General features: G+C 41.6%; 1 protein-coding gene across 1 annotated transcript in view; it reads right to left on the bottom strand.

Annotated features, from left to right (window-relative positions):
* Positions 1–4,624: 4,624 nt before the first annotated feature.
* LOC147455004 (protein SLOW GREEN 1, chloroplastic-like) overlaps positions 4,625–13,273 on the bottom strand; it is a 53,231-nt gene continuing 44,582 nt past the window's right edge. Inside the window, exons 3-4 of the mRNA XM_086516859.1 lie at positions 5,220–5,300; positions 4,625–5,072 (exon numbers count right to left, since the gene is read on the bottom strand). Coding sequence (XP_086372985.1) covers positions 4,869–5,072; positions 5,220–5,300 — 285 coding nt within the window. The 3' untranslated portion in view covers positions 4,625–4,868. The remainder of the gene's footprint in view (positions 5,073–5,219; positions 5,301–13,273) is intronic.

Raw genomic sequence — 13,273 nt, forward strand, 5'->3', positions numbered from 1 at the left:
GAACACATAGCCAGACACCACATTTGTACTCTATTAATTTTTTGAGCTAGTGTAGTGATACTCTGTGTAAATCTTGATTCCAGAGTAGCAGGTCGATTCCCTCAGTTGTAATTCTATCATGATATTTGTAAAGGTCCATGTGAGCCATCCACTAGCCATTTAGAAAGCCCTAGGTATAAAGGTCAATAACTTAATGTGAAAGGAGGCTTATCTTTTAAGAAGAAAGGAGCTCTACTATACGTACACTCAAGCAACTACAAAGCTCGAACTTGTAATCATTTTTTCTAATGATTGGGTAATCCGTTTTCAATTTTAAAACTTGCATTGGATTCCTCTCTCTTTGCTCTTTCATTCAAGTGTAAGCATTGTCAGTTTTGTTGAGGCTCGCGATTAGGCGTTAGTGAGCCTAATCTTCAGATTTGAGTGCTTAAATCATTATTTTTTTACGTTTTGACCATAGGAGAGCGTTTTTAGACTATAGGACGATCTTTCTAGACTGATCTGTTGCAATTTTTACGACCTTTTCCATGATGGATCGTAATTTTGGTACTTTTTCGGATTGCCACCGGACTTGGTAGGATAGAACCTTTAGGTGTCCTAGACCTCCTCCTAAAGTTTCATTGCCTTTTGAGTCCGTTCGAGTGTCGAAATGGCGTGATGACCTAGCGATGACAAAGAACATAGGCAAATTTCCCTGATCAATGAGTGTTGTTTTTCTTGTTGAGTTGATGTGTTTGCTTGTTAAGGTTCACTTCTTGAGATTGACAACCTCAAAGAGTCTGCGTGCCCCATCCAAGTCAATTGCCTAAGTATTGACATTATGTTAGTGCCAGATAGTTATGCTACAGACATCCGCCGCGCAACGATCCTCCATCAAAATTAGCCCAAACTTGAAATCTAGACTCTCCTTGATGTGCTATGTTCACTCCAAGTTTTGCTTTATGATTTTGACACCCTTTGACAGGTCTATCGCCCCTAATTTTTTCTTATTTGCTTTCAGTACCTTTAGGACATCTTCTAAGTCAAAGATGATCCAAATTGGATGAAACTTTGTCTTTAAATTTTTTTGTGGTGCTAAACACCCTCTAAAAATGCTCTTCAAGCATCATACGCATATGATATCCAGCTGGTCAAAATTAGGTGAAACTCACTCCAGAGGTCTTCCACCACACAAGCAACTCATGGAAGATTTTAAAACTTAATTTCAACACTCTTTGTGCTAGATATGATCAATTCAAGCATTCACTTTGCTTAGATCCGTCTCTTGGTCTTTACAAGCCCAAAAATGCTTCAAATTCAATGAAATTTTGCCTAGTTGCTTCTTAACTGCTATAGATCACAAGGGTGCACACAGATGTGTCCTTTGGCTCCAAATCTAGCCTCTAAGACATCATACACGTATGATTTCTATCTAGTCAGAATGAAACTCTGTTTCTACCCCATGTGCCCCTAGATGTGTACAACATACATATGTGCTCACAACACATTTTGAAAGTCAAAATTGCACAAAATCGCCACTTTTTACCAAGGAACTTCCCAAGAAGAGTAAAATCCTCTCAATACTCAATATATATGTCCAAATGAAATGAAACTTGGTGTATGTGCTCAACACAACATGCAAAATTTGGGTATAACGTCAAAACGTCAATTTGGTTGCCAGATTTTGCTGATGAAATTTTGTCCAGATATTATCCACAAGCATCCAAAAGTTTCCAACACTAGTTTTCAAGCACTTTTATCAATTTTCATGCAAAGGTATGCTTAGAATCACAAGTTTCTATGTTTTCTATTTTCGACACTCCACCTTTTGTCTTTTGGGTACTAATTGTTGGTCAAAACTTTAGTCTCAAGGTGTACTTAGGCTAAAAGACCCCTTTTGAACACTCTTTTGCAATCTATTTTGTCAAATTTGGCCTTTTGCTAGCCCTTAAGACATCATACGTTTATGATGTCTAGAGTTGCAGAATTGCAAGTTTTCTTAACAAATCTCTTGCATATGCTTTCTTATATGCTCAACATCATTCAGTCATGCACAAATATCCCCAAAAGCTTGTTTGTTGCATTTTTACCCTAAAGATCCAACTTTTCTAGGATTTTAAATGCAAACGAGCACACAAGCAAATAAATCTATGATAAATAGCTCTATATCATAATCAACATGTCCTATCAACAATTACTCCTACACATCATATGGGGTGTTGCATTTATGATTAGAAAGACACTTCACTGTTTCACACGGCCTATCTATCACTTTTATCACCTCACCAATCAATCACATACCATCAACACTAAAACACGACTAATACTATCTATGGCGAAAAATCCATGTGAGTCACACGCTCCCTAGCACCTCTCCTAGATCTCAAGAGTCCAACTCCCAGATCCTACCTAAAATAAAATATCAAGACTTTAGAAAACCAGAGGGACCTCAAAGGACTAGTCTAAGGTTACCTACCAGGGCTCTCATCCCCCGCAACGATGCCAATGTTGGCAGATATGCCGCGAGCAAACGCTAGCATAGCAAGAACTAAACAAACATACCTAAATGTCAGCCAAGGACGTAGCTCGACATGCAAGCACATGGAAGCAAATAGATGGTTGTCAATCACCTACTCAACCTTCTAAGACACTCATTACTTGAGGGAATCATATCCAGAGATCCTATGTGCTTGTGACTGCAATACAACCTACACGCTCATGCTACCAAAATCAAGACCAAAAGTCCTCGAAACTCACAAGGGTTACTCTACTTACCAAGAGGTCACTACCCTATGGACTCTGACCCTATATCCTGCCCTCAACCACTTGGTGCACCAAATGGTATGAAGGCACGCAGTCTATTACAAGTCATTGATTCTCAACTTGTATGATCCTAATGTGTAGCTTTACTCGCTGTGAATCTACTAGTATGAAGAATTCACAAAACAGACACACGGTTTGCAAGATAACTCACTTAGAAGCTCCCGGGATCTCGCCTCGTGAAGGAACTAAAACTTCACAAGCTTGGCGTTGGTGCGTAGCCCTCGCCATTGCTAGCTTGTAGGTGGTGTCGCGTTGCAATGGCTGCTCCGTAGCGTGCATAGCGAAGAGATAATACCTCTCTCTCTCTCTCTCTCTCTCTCTCTCTCTCTCTCTCAGTCAATCACACAGACACACGACACACGGCACACAGTAAACACAAAAGATGATTTAATAGAAAGTCTCCTTAGGGTTACAGAACTTTGGCTTATATACATTCCTCTTGAGGGCACATTCCCATCAATAATAATCTCTCAGGTCTATCAAAATCAAATATTACAATAAAATGGGTGATCCTACTCAGTGTTCCATTAATCAACAATCTCTGCCTTTTGTTTTCTCTTCTGGGTATCAAGGACACTAAGGCTCAAGGAGGTAGCACATGATATGAGAATTAAATATTACAAAAAAATGGGTGATCCTACTCAGTGTTCCCTCAGTCAACAATATCTCCCTTTTGTTTTCTCTTTTAGGTACCAAGGACACTAAGGCTAAAGGACGTATCACATGATTTTGCTCACACTACAAGCAAAGGGCAACATCTAAATCAATTAATTGAGAGCTACATGGAATGGAGAACAATCTTTTGCCATCTCTGTATAATTTGCAAAGTTATAAGTATTTCATATGTATGATTTGCAAAGTTATACGTATCTCATATGCCTGTTGCTTTAAAATATTTTGACACGCAATGCTTTGTTATAGTAATTTATAATCAACATTAACATTTTATTTGGTTTTCAAGCCATCACCTGGTCAATATGGTCTACCCATGTAGGCACTTGCAAAACAGAGATCAAAACTATATCACCATTCTTTTGTCAAACACTTGGTTTTTTAAAGAAGCCCTAGCAGCACATTGAATTATACATACTCGCAATATGATACCTATTTTGGAACTCCATAAACTCGATTTGAGAACATGAAACAAAGATGATTTATTAGACACATTGGTTCCAAACATGAACCAATGTGTTGCTTTATCATCTCATCAATCTCTGATCTGATTGTACACCGAGGATAGTTTTTGTGAGAAACAAAACTTAAACTCGCTATGAATTTTCCTAGTAAAACTAGATTAGATTGATGTGCCCTTTTCATTGGCAGGCCTCGTGATTTCATTATGTGTTTAGACCAAGGAAAGTAAGAGAAAAGTCCTCTTACTTTCTTTTTGAATAATCTCTCTCTCTCTCTCTCTCTCTCTCTCTCTCACACACACACACACACACACACACATACACACACACACAAACCCTCTTGAATAACAGATTTGAGCCGCAACTCTCATTGCATAGATCTTTGAGGTCTCTTGGGATAGTTTCCTACAATGCTAAAATCTTCTTCTTCTTCTTCTTCTTCTCTCTCTCTCTCTCTCTCTCTCTACATCGAAAAATGCGTGCGCACACATTGAAAAGAGAGAGAGAGACACACACACACATGGCCTCTATTATATTCTCTCTTCTCCTCCTCTCTTGTGGGGGGGGGGAGACATAATGGGGGTGGAATCTTTCTAAAGAAAGGGATTGAGAGGAAAACAATGAGGAAGGTTGTAATGAGTGACCAACCATTCTAATTTCATTTTTGTTCAAAAGATGAAAAGCCAACAAGGCTAAGTGAAAAATAATAAGCATCATGAACTGTTATACCAGCAGACCTGCCCAAGATCAAAGTGACCTCAAAACACACTTTCGACCGAGCCTCCCAACACATTTTCAAGCATGAGAAACCACACTCGTTTTAGGAGCAAGAGACACACATGGACAAGCGTTATCCTCTCATCTCTCTAATCTATGGCTAAAGCTAGTTCGTTTTCCTCATAAGCAACATTTCTGTACCGTTTCTAATCCGCTCTATTTTTTCTTCTCTCCTTTCTTTCCTGTTTTGGCTTTTTGTCTCTCTTTGAACTCGTTAATTCTTTGTCCTTCTGTCCTTGCCCGAGACCTGAGCCCATCAAAAGCTTCCCTTTGTTTAAGATCTTTTGGACAAAGTTTTTCGGAGATCTGGAAATTCTCCTCAGCCTTATCTAACTCTCCTAGCACACTGTATATGATTCCCTGCAGTTCAAAATGCTCCATTAGATGAGGAAACAAAGCCGAGAGAGAGAGAGAGAGAGAGAGAGAGAGAGAGAGAGAGGGGGGGGGGGGGGGGGCGGGGGCAGGGTCCCGAAGGAGAGGGGCAAGGGGGACTTGTTAGATGCATACTTGACAAAGAAATGGTCTATAATCATTGGCATCCTCCTCTATCATCTTCTTGTAATGTTGCAATGCCTCTTGCATCCGTCCCTGCAAAAGAACAATATAGAGGCGCTACAATGTCAAGATTCCATCTTTCCTAGTCAAACATAGATAGAGAATGTTACAAAAGAATTTAAATTACACTAGCGCAAATTCATGAAAGAAAATTTAGTATGTTTAAAATGACGTCAAATATCCAAAGATGTTTCCCTAGACAAGCCAAAGCATAAACATGTATGGTCTTTTAAGCCCACAATTGATATTTAGATAGGGCATTGGGATTTGTCCAAAATGTACACCAAAGGCTCCTATGCTTAAACATCATGACAAATTTGATCTCAAAACGACATGCCTTGAAGGGCAAGCATGTGAACAATTGCAACAGCAAGCTCTGTGCCAGCAGCCACAGTAAGACAGGGGATGCATGCGTTATCCGGATTGCTTGGGCCTAAAGGACTCTAGGTGGCTCCTTTAGTCTGCTGTCAAATACCAGGCCTCATTGTCATATATAAATTTGCGTTATCACTAGTCATCATTGGGATGATACACACAAAAATTCAAACCAAAGCTGAAATAAACCAAGACACACAAGAAAGTGACAATCAGTCCTTCCCTCAAAGCCACTCCTTATTTGTACACCAACCGTGCATAACTTCACAAACAATGCAATACCAAATTTGCAAAGCACTGTTAGTGAAAGTAGCATTGCAAACAAGTGATTGCCGATGTGATAAAACAGTTTTTATCATGTCGGTCACTTTTGGTCTTTTTTATGAGAGCCTTAGTTTTATGCTTATTGACCCTTCATATTCCCATTTACTTTACATGGGTTATATGTAGGTGGGTTGGGCATATTTTGCAGCATCTTATATAGGGAAAGGGGGGCACCCCCACTCTGACGTAATGAAGTGTAGCCTTGTACTCTCGTGGTTAGCAAAGTTGTCCCCCACGGCTTGTAGCACTGTCTCTCCATCTTCTCTCTCTAGCATTTTTCTCTCTCCCCTGTTTGTTCCTTTGTCACCCACCTTCCACTGCACTTTTGATATGGTATCAAAGCCTAGACTAGACCATGCCTAGTGGATCCAAAGCATGGGAGCGCGCTTAGGGCAACCGAGGTTGTTTCAAATGTACGTATGGATCTGTTCCGTACCGTAGGCCTTTCTGTATGGATTTGTATGGTACGAATCGATCTGTACAAGGTAGTTTCTTTTTTAACATTTTGGGAGATGAGCATGGCTGAAGGTTTTCGATGCAATTCGCACAAACATGGGCAAGCAAACTTTAGGCGAAAAGCATTGAACAAAGAAACAACAATCCGCACGTAAATTGTTGTTCGCCTCTCTCTCTCTCTCTCTCTCTCTCTCTCTCTCTCTAAGCCATGCAACCCATACTGGAAGGACACACCAATGTCATCCACATTATCAACACTCCAAGCAAAGCGGGTTCCAGCACTTGACAATGGCAATGCAAGTACTGCAATTTTCAGCTCACGAGTACAATTTCTCGTGTCGTCAAGCACTTGACACGCATTGGCACAACCAAAAATTGTGGAAGGTGCAAAAAGGTGCAAAAGGATATTAGGGACAAGCTGATTGCAGAGAATTATGCGAAAGTACCAGCACAAAAAAAAAAACATGTGGACAACACACACAGGATGCTCTTATTAGAAAATTTGATGGTTCATCTACCAAGGAGCAGCCCTTTGCTGGTTCTAGTAGAAAGAGGACTCGAGTCCTGTAGGAGGAGGAGGATGAAGGTAATATGCATGCACCTAGGCAAAGCACCTTGCCTTTGCGTGTGAACTCTCTTTCTTGGGTGAAGGAGTGTCAAAAGGTGATTGAGATGGAGATAGCTCGCATTCTTATCGAGTGCAACATCTCCTTTAATGTTTTGGTTCAGGGCTATAGTTGATGTTGGCCACACAGATTCATGGTCAGGGATGGAGTACGGCAAGATGCGCACTACAGCGCTTGACGAGCAGAAGGCTTTGATAAATAAGGCCAGTCAAGGCAGGTTGGGAGCAGTTTGGATGCACTATCATACAGATGGCTAGAGTGATGTGCACATCATTAATATTCTTGTGTCGTCTTGTCTTGGCACATGCTTCTTACGCACTGTGGATGCAAGGAAGGCCAGAGATCGCATCATAGGTTAGTTTATCTTTGGGCACATCAAAAAAGCTATCGAGGAGATTGGGCCAGAGAATGTGATACAAGTCGTGACTGACAATGCCTCAAAATGTAAGCTTATGGGTGAAATGGTCGAGGCAGCTTACGGTCGGATTCCTTGGACTCCATATATTACGCATTGTCTTGATTTACTCATGGAGGATATAGGCAAGTTGCCTTGGGTATTGCCCATTGTTACAAATGCCACTAAGATGACCACCTTTTTTCGCAAAAAACATCCGTCTTTAGCTATCTTTAGGAGCCACAATACACTCGACATGGTGCAGCCCTCGAAGACCAGGTTTGCTTATATGTATTTCGTGTTACAAAGACTCTTCAAATTGAGGGATACTCTTCTTCAAACAGTTGTGGATCCGAAGTGCAAATTGATGCACCACTCACAGTCATAGCCAACTAAATGAATATAGCGACGGATACTCGATGAGTCCTTTTGGACACAGGTTCAGAGTTTAACAATGGCTTTGCAGCCAGTGTATGTGCTTCTACGAGTCACACACATGGAGAACTCTACATTGGGCTTAGTCTATCATCTCTTCATGGAGATGAAGAGACACATTACAGAGTGCAAGTCTTTGACACAGGACTAGTAAGTACTTGTCTTTTGAAATTGATTATTGATTTCATTCAAGTCTTTTTGTTGTCATTTCAATTTGCAGCTTGACCCAATTCAACTTTGTTTCATTGCTGAAATTTTCAGCCGAGATGACATCTTGGTCATTGTAGAAAGGCAATGGACCTTTATGAGTCGTCTTATTCATGGGATTGCTACATTACTTCATCCTTTCTACAAGACACCAAAGCTTTTCCATGAGAGGAGTCTGTTGAAGTAGAAGGATGATTACATCAATATGATGTACGACATTGATGAGCAGTTGGAGATTGATGCAGAGATGGTCAGCTTCATGAACAAATTACGACTATCCTTCGCTAGAGTTGTGGTGTTCAGGCTTGCAAGAGGCTACCAAGTTTCCTCCTACATGGTGGCAGAATTATGGAAGACAAGGACGCATCTGGCTTTACGAGTACTTTCACAAGCAATTGAAAATCTTCAGACTTGTAGTATTTGTACTTACTATTGCCATATGTTAAACCAAGTATAAAATCTCATTGCTATAGGATTGCTCCGCTGGTGCATGCGAGTGCAACTGGAGCGCTTATTCCTTGATACATACAAAGATCCGCAATCTTCTCAACACTTCTCAACTAGAGAAGTTAGTCTATTGCCGCACAAATATGAGACTTGTGCGACTCTACCACGCTTTGGGAACAACCAAACACGTCCACTTTATCTTTTCTACCAACCAACTTACTATCTTACCATGTTTTGAATTCTTCCATTTCTTGAATTTTCAACAAGCAGACCCACACGTGAAGATGGTGGCAGATCCGAGTGCTATGGACGAGGTGGAGCTGCAGATCAGAAATGAGCAAGAGGAGATTATTCGACTACTACACAAGACGTTGGAGAGTGTTTTAATCGGTATGTGACGAGATCACACGCATGGGCTTTAGCTATTTCTCTGCGTGAGCATGCTCCATATCCAGGAAGACTCGAAGGGAGAGCATTCGTAAAGGGAAGCTTCCTATTTGTTCTTCTCGAAAACAGGCAGACGAGGTTGTTCATCTCATTCAGGCTTACGGATGCAGTAGAGAATGATTCTGATTAGATAGGATGACCTAGATCAGGCACACGTGCCCGTGATGGTAGAGGCAAAGTACGACGAAGAGGGCAATGTCGTGAGTAATGGGGATTTGCTCTCTTCAGCGGAGTCTTCATCTACATCTGATGATGATTTTGAAGGTTCGGGCCATCACCCATGTCACATGGGCTAGTTAGCTACTGAGTACTCTCTACTACTATATAGACTCACTTTTCGAGTAGGATAATTTCATTTATGACATTTGTACGCTCTATGAAGAGCCTTTTGTTATAGCTTGTAGGCTATCACCTATGGTACTTTGATGCTTTTAGTATTGGTGTGTTATTTCAAATCTCATTTTAGCTTTGATATGCCTGTTCAATCATCGATGTCGTCTAAACTTGAAAGTCTCTTGCAGCAATTACACAGTATGTGGTTGTCTTATAAAACATGTCTTTCTAGTTCCTACTAACTTATAAAGTTATAAGTGACTTTCCGAGTGGTCCATATTTCATTTGGTGCACACAAGCTCCCGTACTCATCATAATTCAGTGCTAACTGGCCCGACTAGTCCCAAACTAACCGACCTAGACTCTCGATGTGAGAAACCTGTTTACCCGCAGCCGTTCAACATTGGACATGCAATGTCCATTTGCACCTTTTCAAGGGTTTCGGGGAAAACAACTCAAAATAAAATAAATAAAAATATACACCTCCTTGTGACAGTTGTCATTTCAACTTGCGGCTTGACCCAACTCAACTTTGTTTCATTGCTGAAATTTTCAGCCGCGATGACATCTTGGCCATTGTAGAAAGGCGATGGACCTTTATGAGTCATCTTATTCGATGGTTGCATTGCTTCAGCCTTTCTACAAGACGCCAGAGCTTTTCTGGGAGAGGAGTGTGTTGAAGCTGAAGGATGATTACATCAATATGATGTACGACATTGATGAGCAGTTGGAGATTGATGCAGAGATGATCACTTAAAAGGGGCAAATTGGACACATAGCGGCTCCAAGCAGATTTGCAACATCCAGCATGAAGAGGGGGCGCCCATTTTAAGAGGAGGCTGAATTTTTCTCATTAAGTGACCTACAGTGTGTGTGTGAGTAGTGGGTGCAGGTCTAAAACTTTAATGGAAAGCTTGCCTTCTCCTCTGTCTCATGTAGCGCGATGATTTGCTCTCGTGTATCTCTCTCCCCCCTTTGGCACATATGGTAATGCCCCACTAGTTGGGCTACTCAGATGAATATGTACAGTTCTGGGGGTTTATGCGCGTCTGCCAAGGCAAGAGCCTTCTGAACAGGAACCGGATTAGCTAACTGCTAATCCCCCACAGGTATGCAAAGTTCCATCACAAAAGATTGCGAGTTTGGAGAGTTTTCTCGCGTGAAAACTCGTCCAATTCACAGTGGAACTGTAACAAACTTGGACACCCCAAGTCAAGATTTTACCGCGACACAACAGAGATTCACTTCAAAACAGTTCAGAAATTTGACACAGCCCAACGTAGTTCTGTGCGTAGAGGTATTGGCCCCAAAGACTAGCATCCCTTTCGGTATTTCTTTTTATATTAATCTGTGTTCAAAGTACAAGAGAGCGGGTAGGTGCTCACTCTCAAACTCTGCGTCTAGATGCTCTGAGAAGTGAGGCCTTGCCCACTTATTTGAAGGTAGAAGAGATGCCCAAAAGCAGAGCCCCAAAATCTCAAACTTGAAAGCTCTTTAACTCAAAAGCTGCCAGCAAAATCAGTCTGCGTAATTTTCAGAAATCCGTACATTGCCACGTTAGCATGTCAACGAAAATTGCGGCGATCCGTACAGCTGCCACGTCAACCATTTCGGCACATCTCAATGGTTGTGTGTGTGTGTGTCGAGGTTAGCCACGTCACTATTTTGTGACATACCCCCCTCTTGAAAGAACTGTAATCGCCCTCAATTACGCCTGCAATACAGACAAAGGCCATAAACTGTCTTAGTAGACACTGACTGTTAGTACCAACGCACTAGGCACAACACATCTAGCACATGTACCAACCGACAGTCACATCACTTGACATCACAGGACCTCACTTGACATCACAAGACATCACAAGACAAATCACATTCAAATTCATTCCAAATCTCAAGCCATGATTAATCGATAACTTTATTTAGTAATCGCATCTAGATCCAGTCGGGACCTTACAGATGCCCGATTAACTTATCCGTATTGCAATCATGCCTATAGAGATTTATGAGACCGAAATGCTACAGTCATTTTGTCTTTCAGTTCCTGCACTCAAACAAGTAAAATACAAATCAATCAGTATCATTTTCATATTCGAGAATTCCAGTTCATAAAGTCATTCAGCAGAATACTGTCAACCCAGCAGTATCCCTGAAACACAAAGGGACATCAGTGACTCTATATCAAATCAAAGTATCGGGGCAATATGTCGACAAAGGAGCGGAGTGACTCCCCTCTTGTGCATACCCACTGCACTAGATTCGCCCATATTGAAATCGGGGTTCTATCGGAGTAGACTATGCTAAACCGAATGCTTCAAGGTAAAGTTTCACAATCTGACGAGTATCTGCTAGGTCCTCCTCCACTTTGCATCCAATGCGGGATAGTTCTTGAATTTAACCAAGAACCACCTTATCACTTTACCTTTAATCTTTCTATCTTTATGTGCCAGTATCTGTTCTGGAACGAGTATCTCCTCGCTTTCCTCCACTTCGGGTTGCTCGTCTGGCTCCCCATCATCGGGCACATCGCCTTTAAAAGGCTTCAAGAGTGAATTCTCCAAGTATCGGGCAGCTTCAGTCTAAAGGAGACATCATTTACCTTTTCTTTTATCTGGAAAGGTCCATAGTATCTCATGCTAAGCTTTGGAAAAAGCCGCTCCTTTTCCTTTTACTTTCTCAAGCGTGCCTTCTCAAAACGTAAGAGCACCCAATCGTCTTCCTTTAATTTCAAACTGGGACGGTGTCGATCTGCTGCATTCTTGTGTCTTTCTTCAAATTTCTCTAGAGCCTCCCGGACCTTGGCAATAGCAGTGTCCAAGTCCCTCATGTATTGGTCGGCTTCAAAAATCTTATCTTTCGTGCTTAGGAAGGGTGGAACCTTCGTACCTTCAATAATCTCAAATGGCGCCTTCCCCGTCGAAGAGTGGATCGTGTTATTGTAGGCATCACCAAGGGAAAAAACTTTTCTCATTGAGTCTTCGGATCCGAAATGTAAGACTTCGATAAATCCAGTACGACTAACTTTGCAATCTTAGATTGCCCATCTGTCTGCGGGTGGAAAGATGACGAGAACTACGACCGTGTGCCAATGTTCTCCCAAATAGCCTTCCAAAACAAACTCGTGAATCGGGGATCTCTATCAGAGACTATTGTCTCAAGCATGCCATGCAATCTGAATATCTGGGCAATGAACAATCTCGCTAAATGATCCGGCTTGATTGTTTTCTTCACTGGAATGAAATGAGCTTGCTTGCTAAATCTGTCAATAACAGTCCAAATACCATCGTGCCCACTCTGTGTCTTCGAGAGATTGTCACCGGGACGTGGCAGCAGATAACTATGTCACGAGGACGTGGCAACTCCTAACTTTAGTTGTTGGTTTTTTTCCAATGGGTTTTGTTTTATTTTTGAGACTCTCTTTTTGAAGTAGCAAACTGTCGGACATTGTATGGCCAATGTGAACAGTAGTTTCACCCGCAAATGAGAGTGGTCGACACTGGAATTCGTATAGTAAGAGGATGTATAGGCTCAAAGCAAGATCATATAGGTCCCCCCGTCGCACTTAGCAAGTTGGTGGATACTAGGAAGTGAACTCAATAAAGGCATAAAGTCAAGGTGGGATTACCAGCAGAAAATATCCGACCGTTGGGCCACATTGCATTTCTGGATGCGGTCCCAATGAGGATAGATGGTCAGATGACCACAGGGAGTCCAACGGAATCATTTCCTAAAATATAGGGAATTGCTATTTTGGGCCACAAAATGTGTTCGCGTCATTACCTCCGATATGACTAGGGGAACATTTTACAACTCTGCCGTGAAGTCAACTGAGCAACCATTCGGGAGATTTTTAAGCGACAAACCCGAAACGGGAAAATGCTTGTAAATGCGCCAAGTGGCACATTTCTGTGCACTTGCCTCATGCATCAAGAAGTGGCGCTGAATTTATAGCTAGGAGGCTC

Source organism: Adiantum capillus-veneris, chromosome 7 (genome assembly GCF_014529385.1).
Source record: "Adiantum capillus-veneris isolate H3 chromosome 7, ASM1452938v2, whole genome shotgun sequence".
Classification (NCBI taxonomy): Eukaryota; Viridiplantae; Streptophyta; class Polypodiopsida; order Polypodiales; family Pteridaceae; genus Adiantum; species Adiantum capillus-veneris.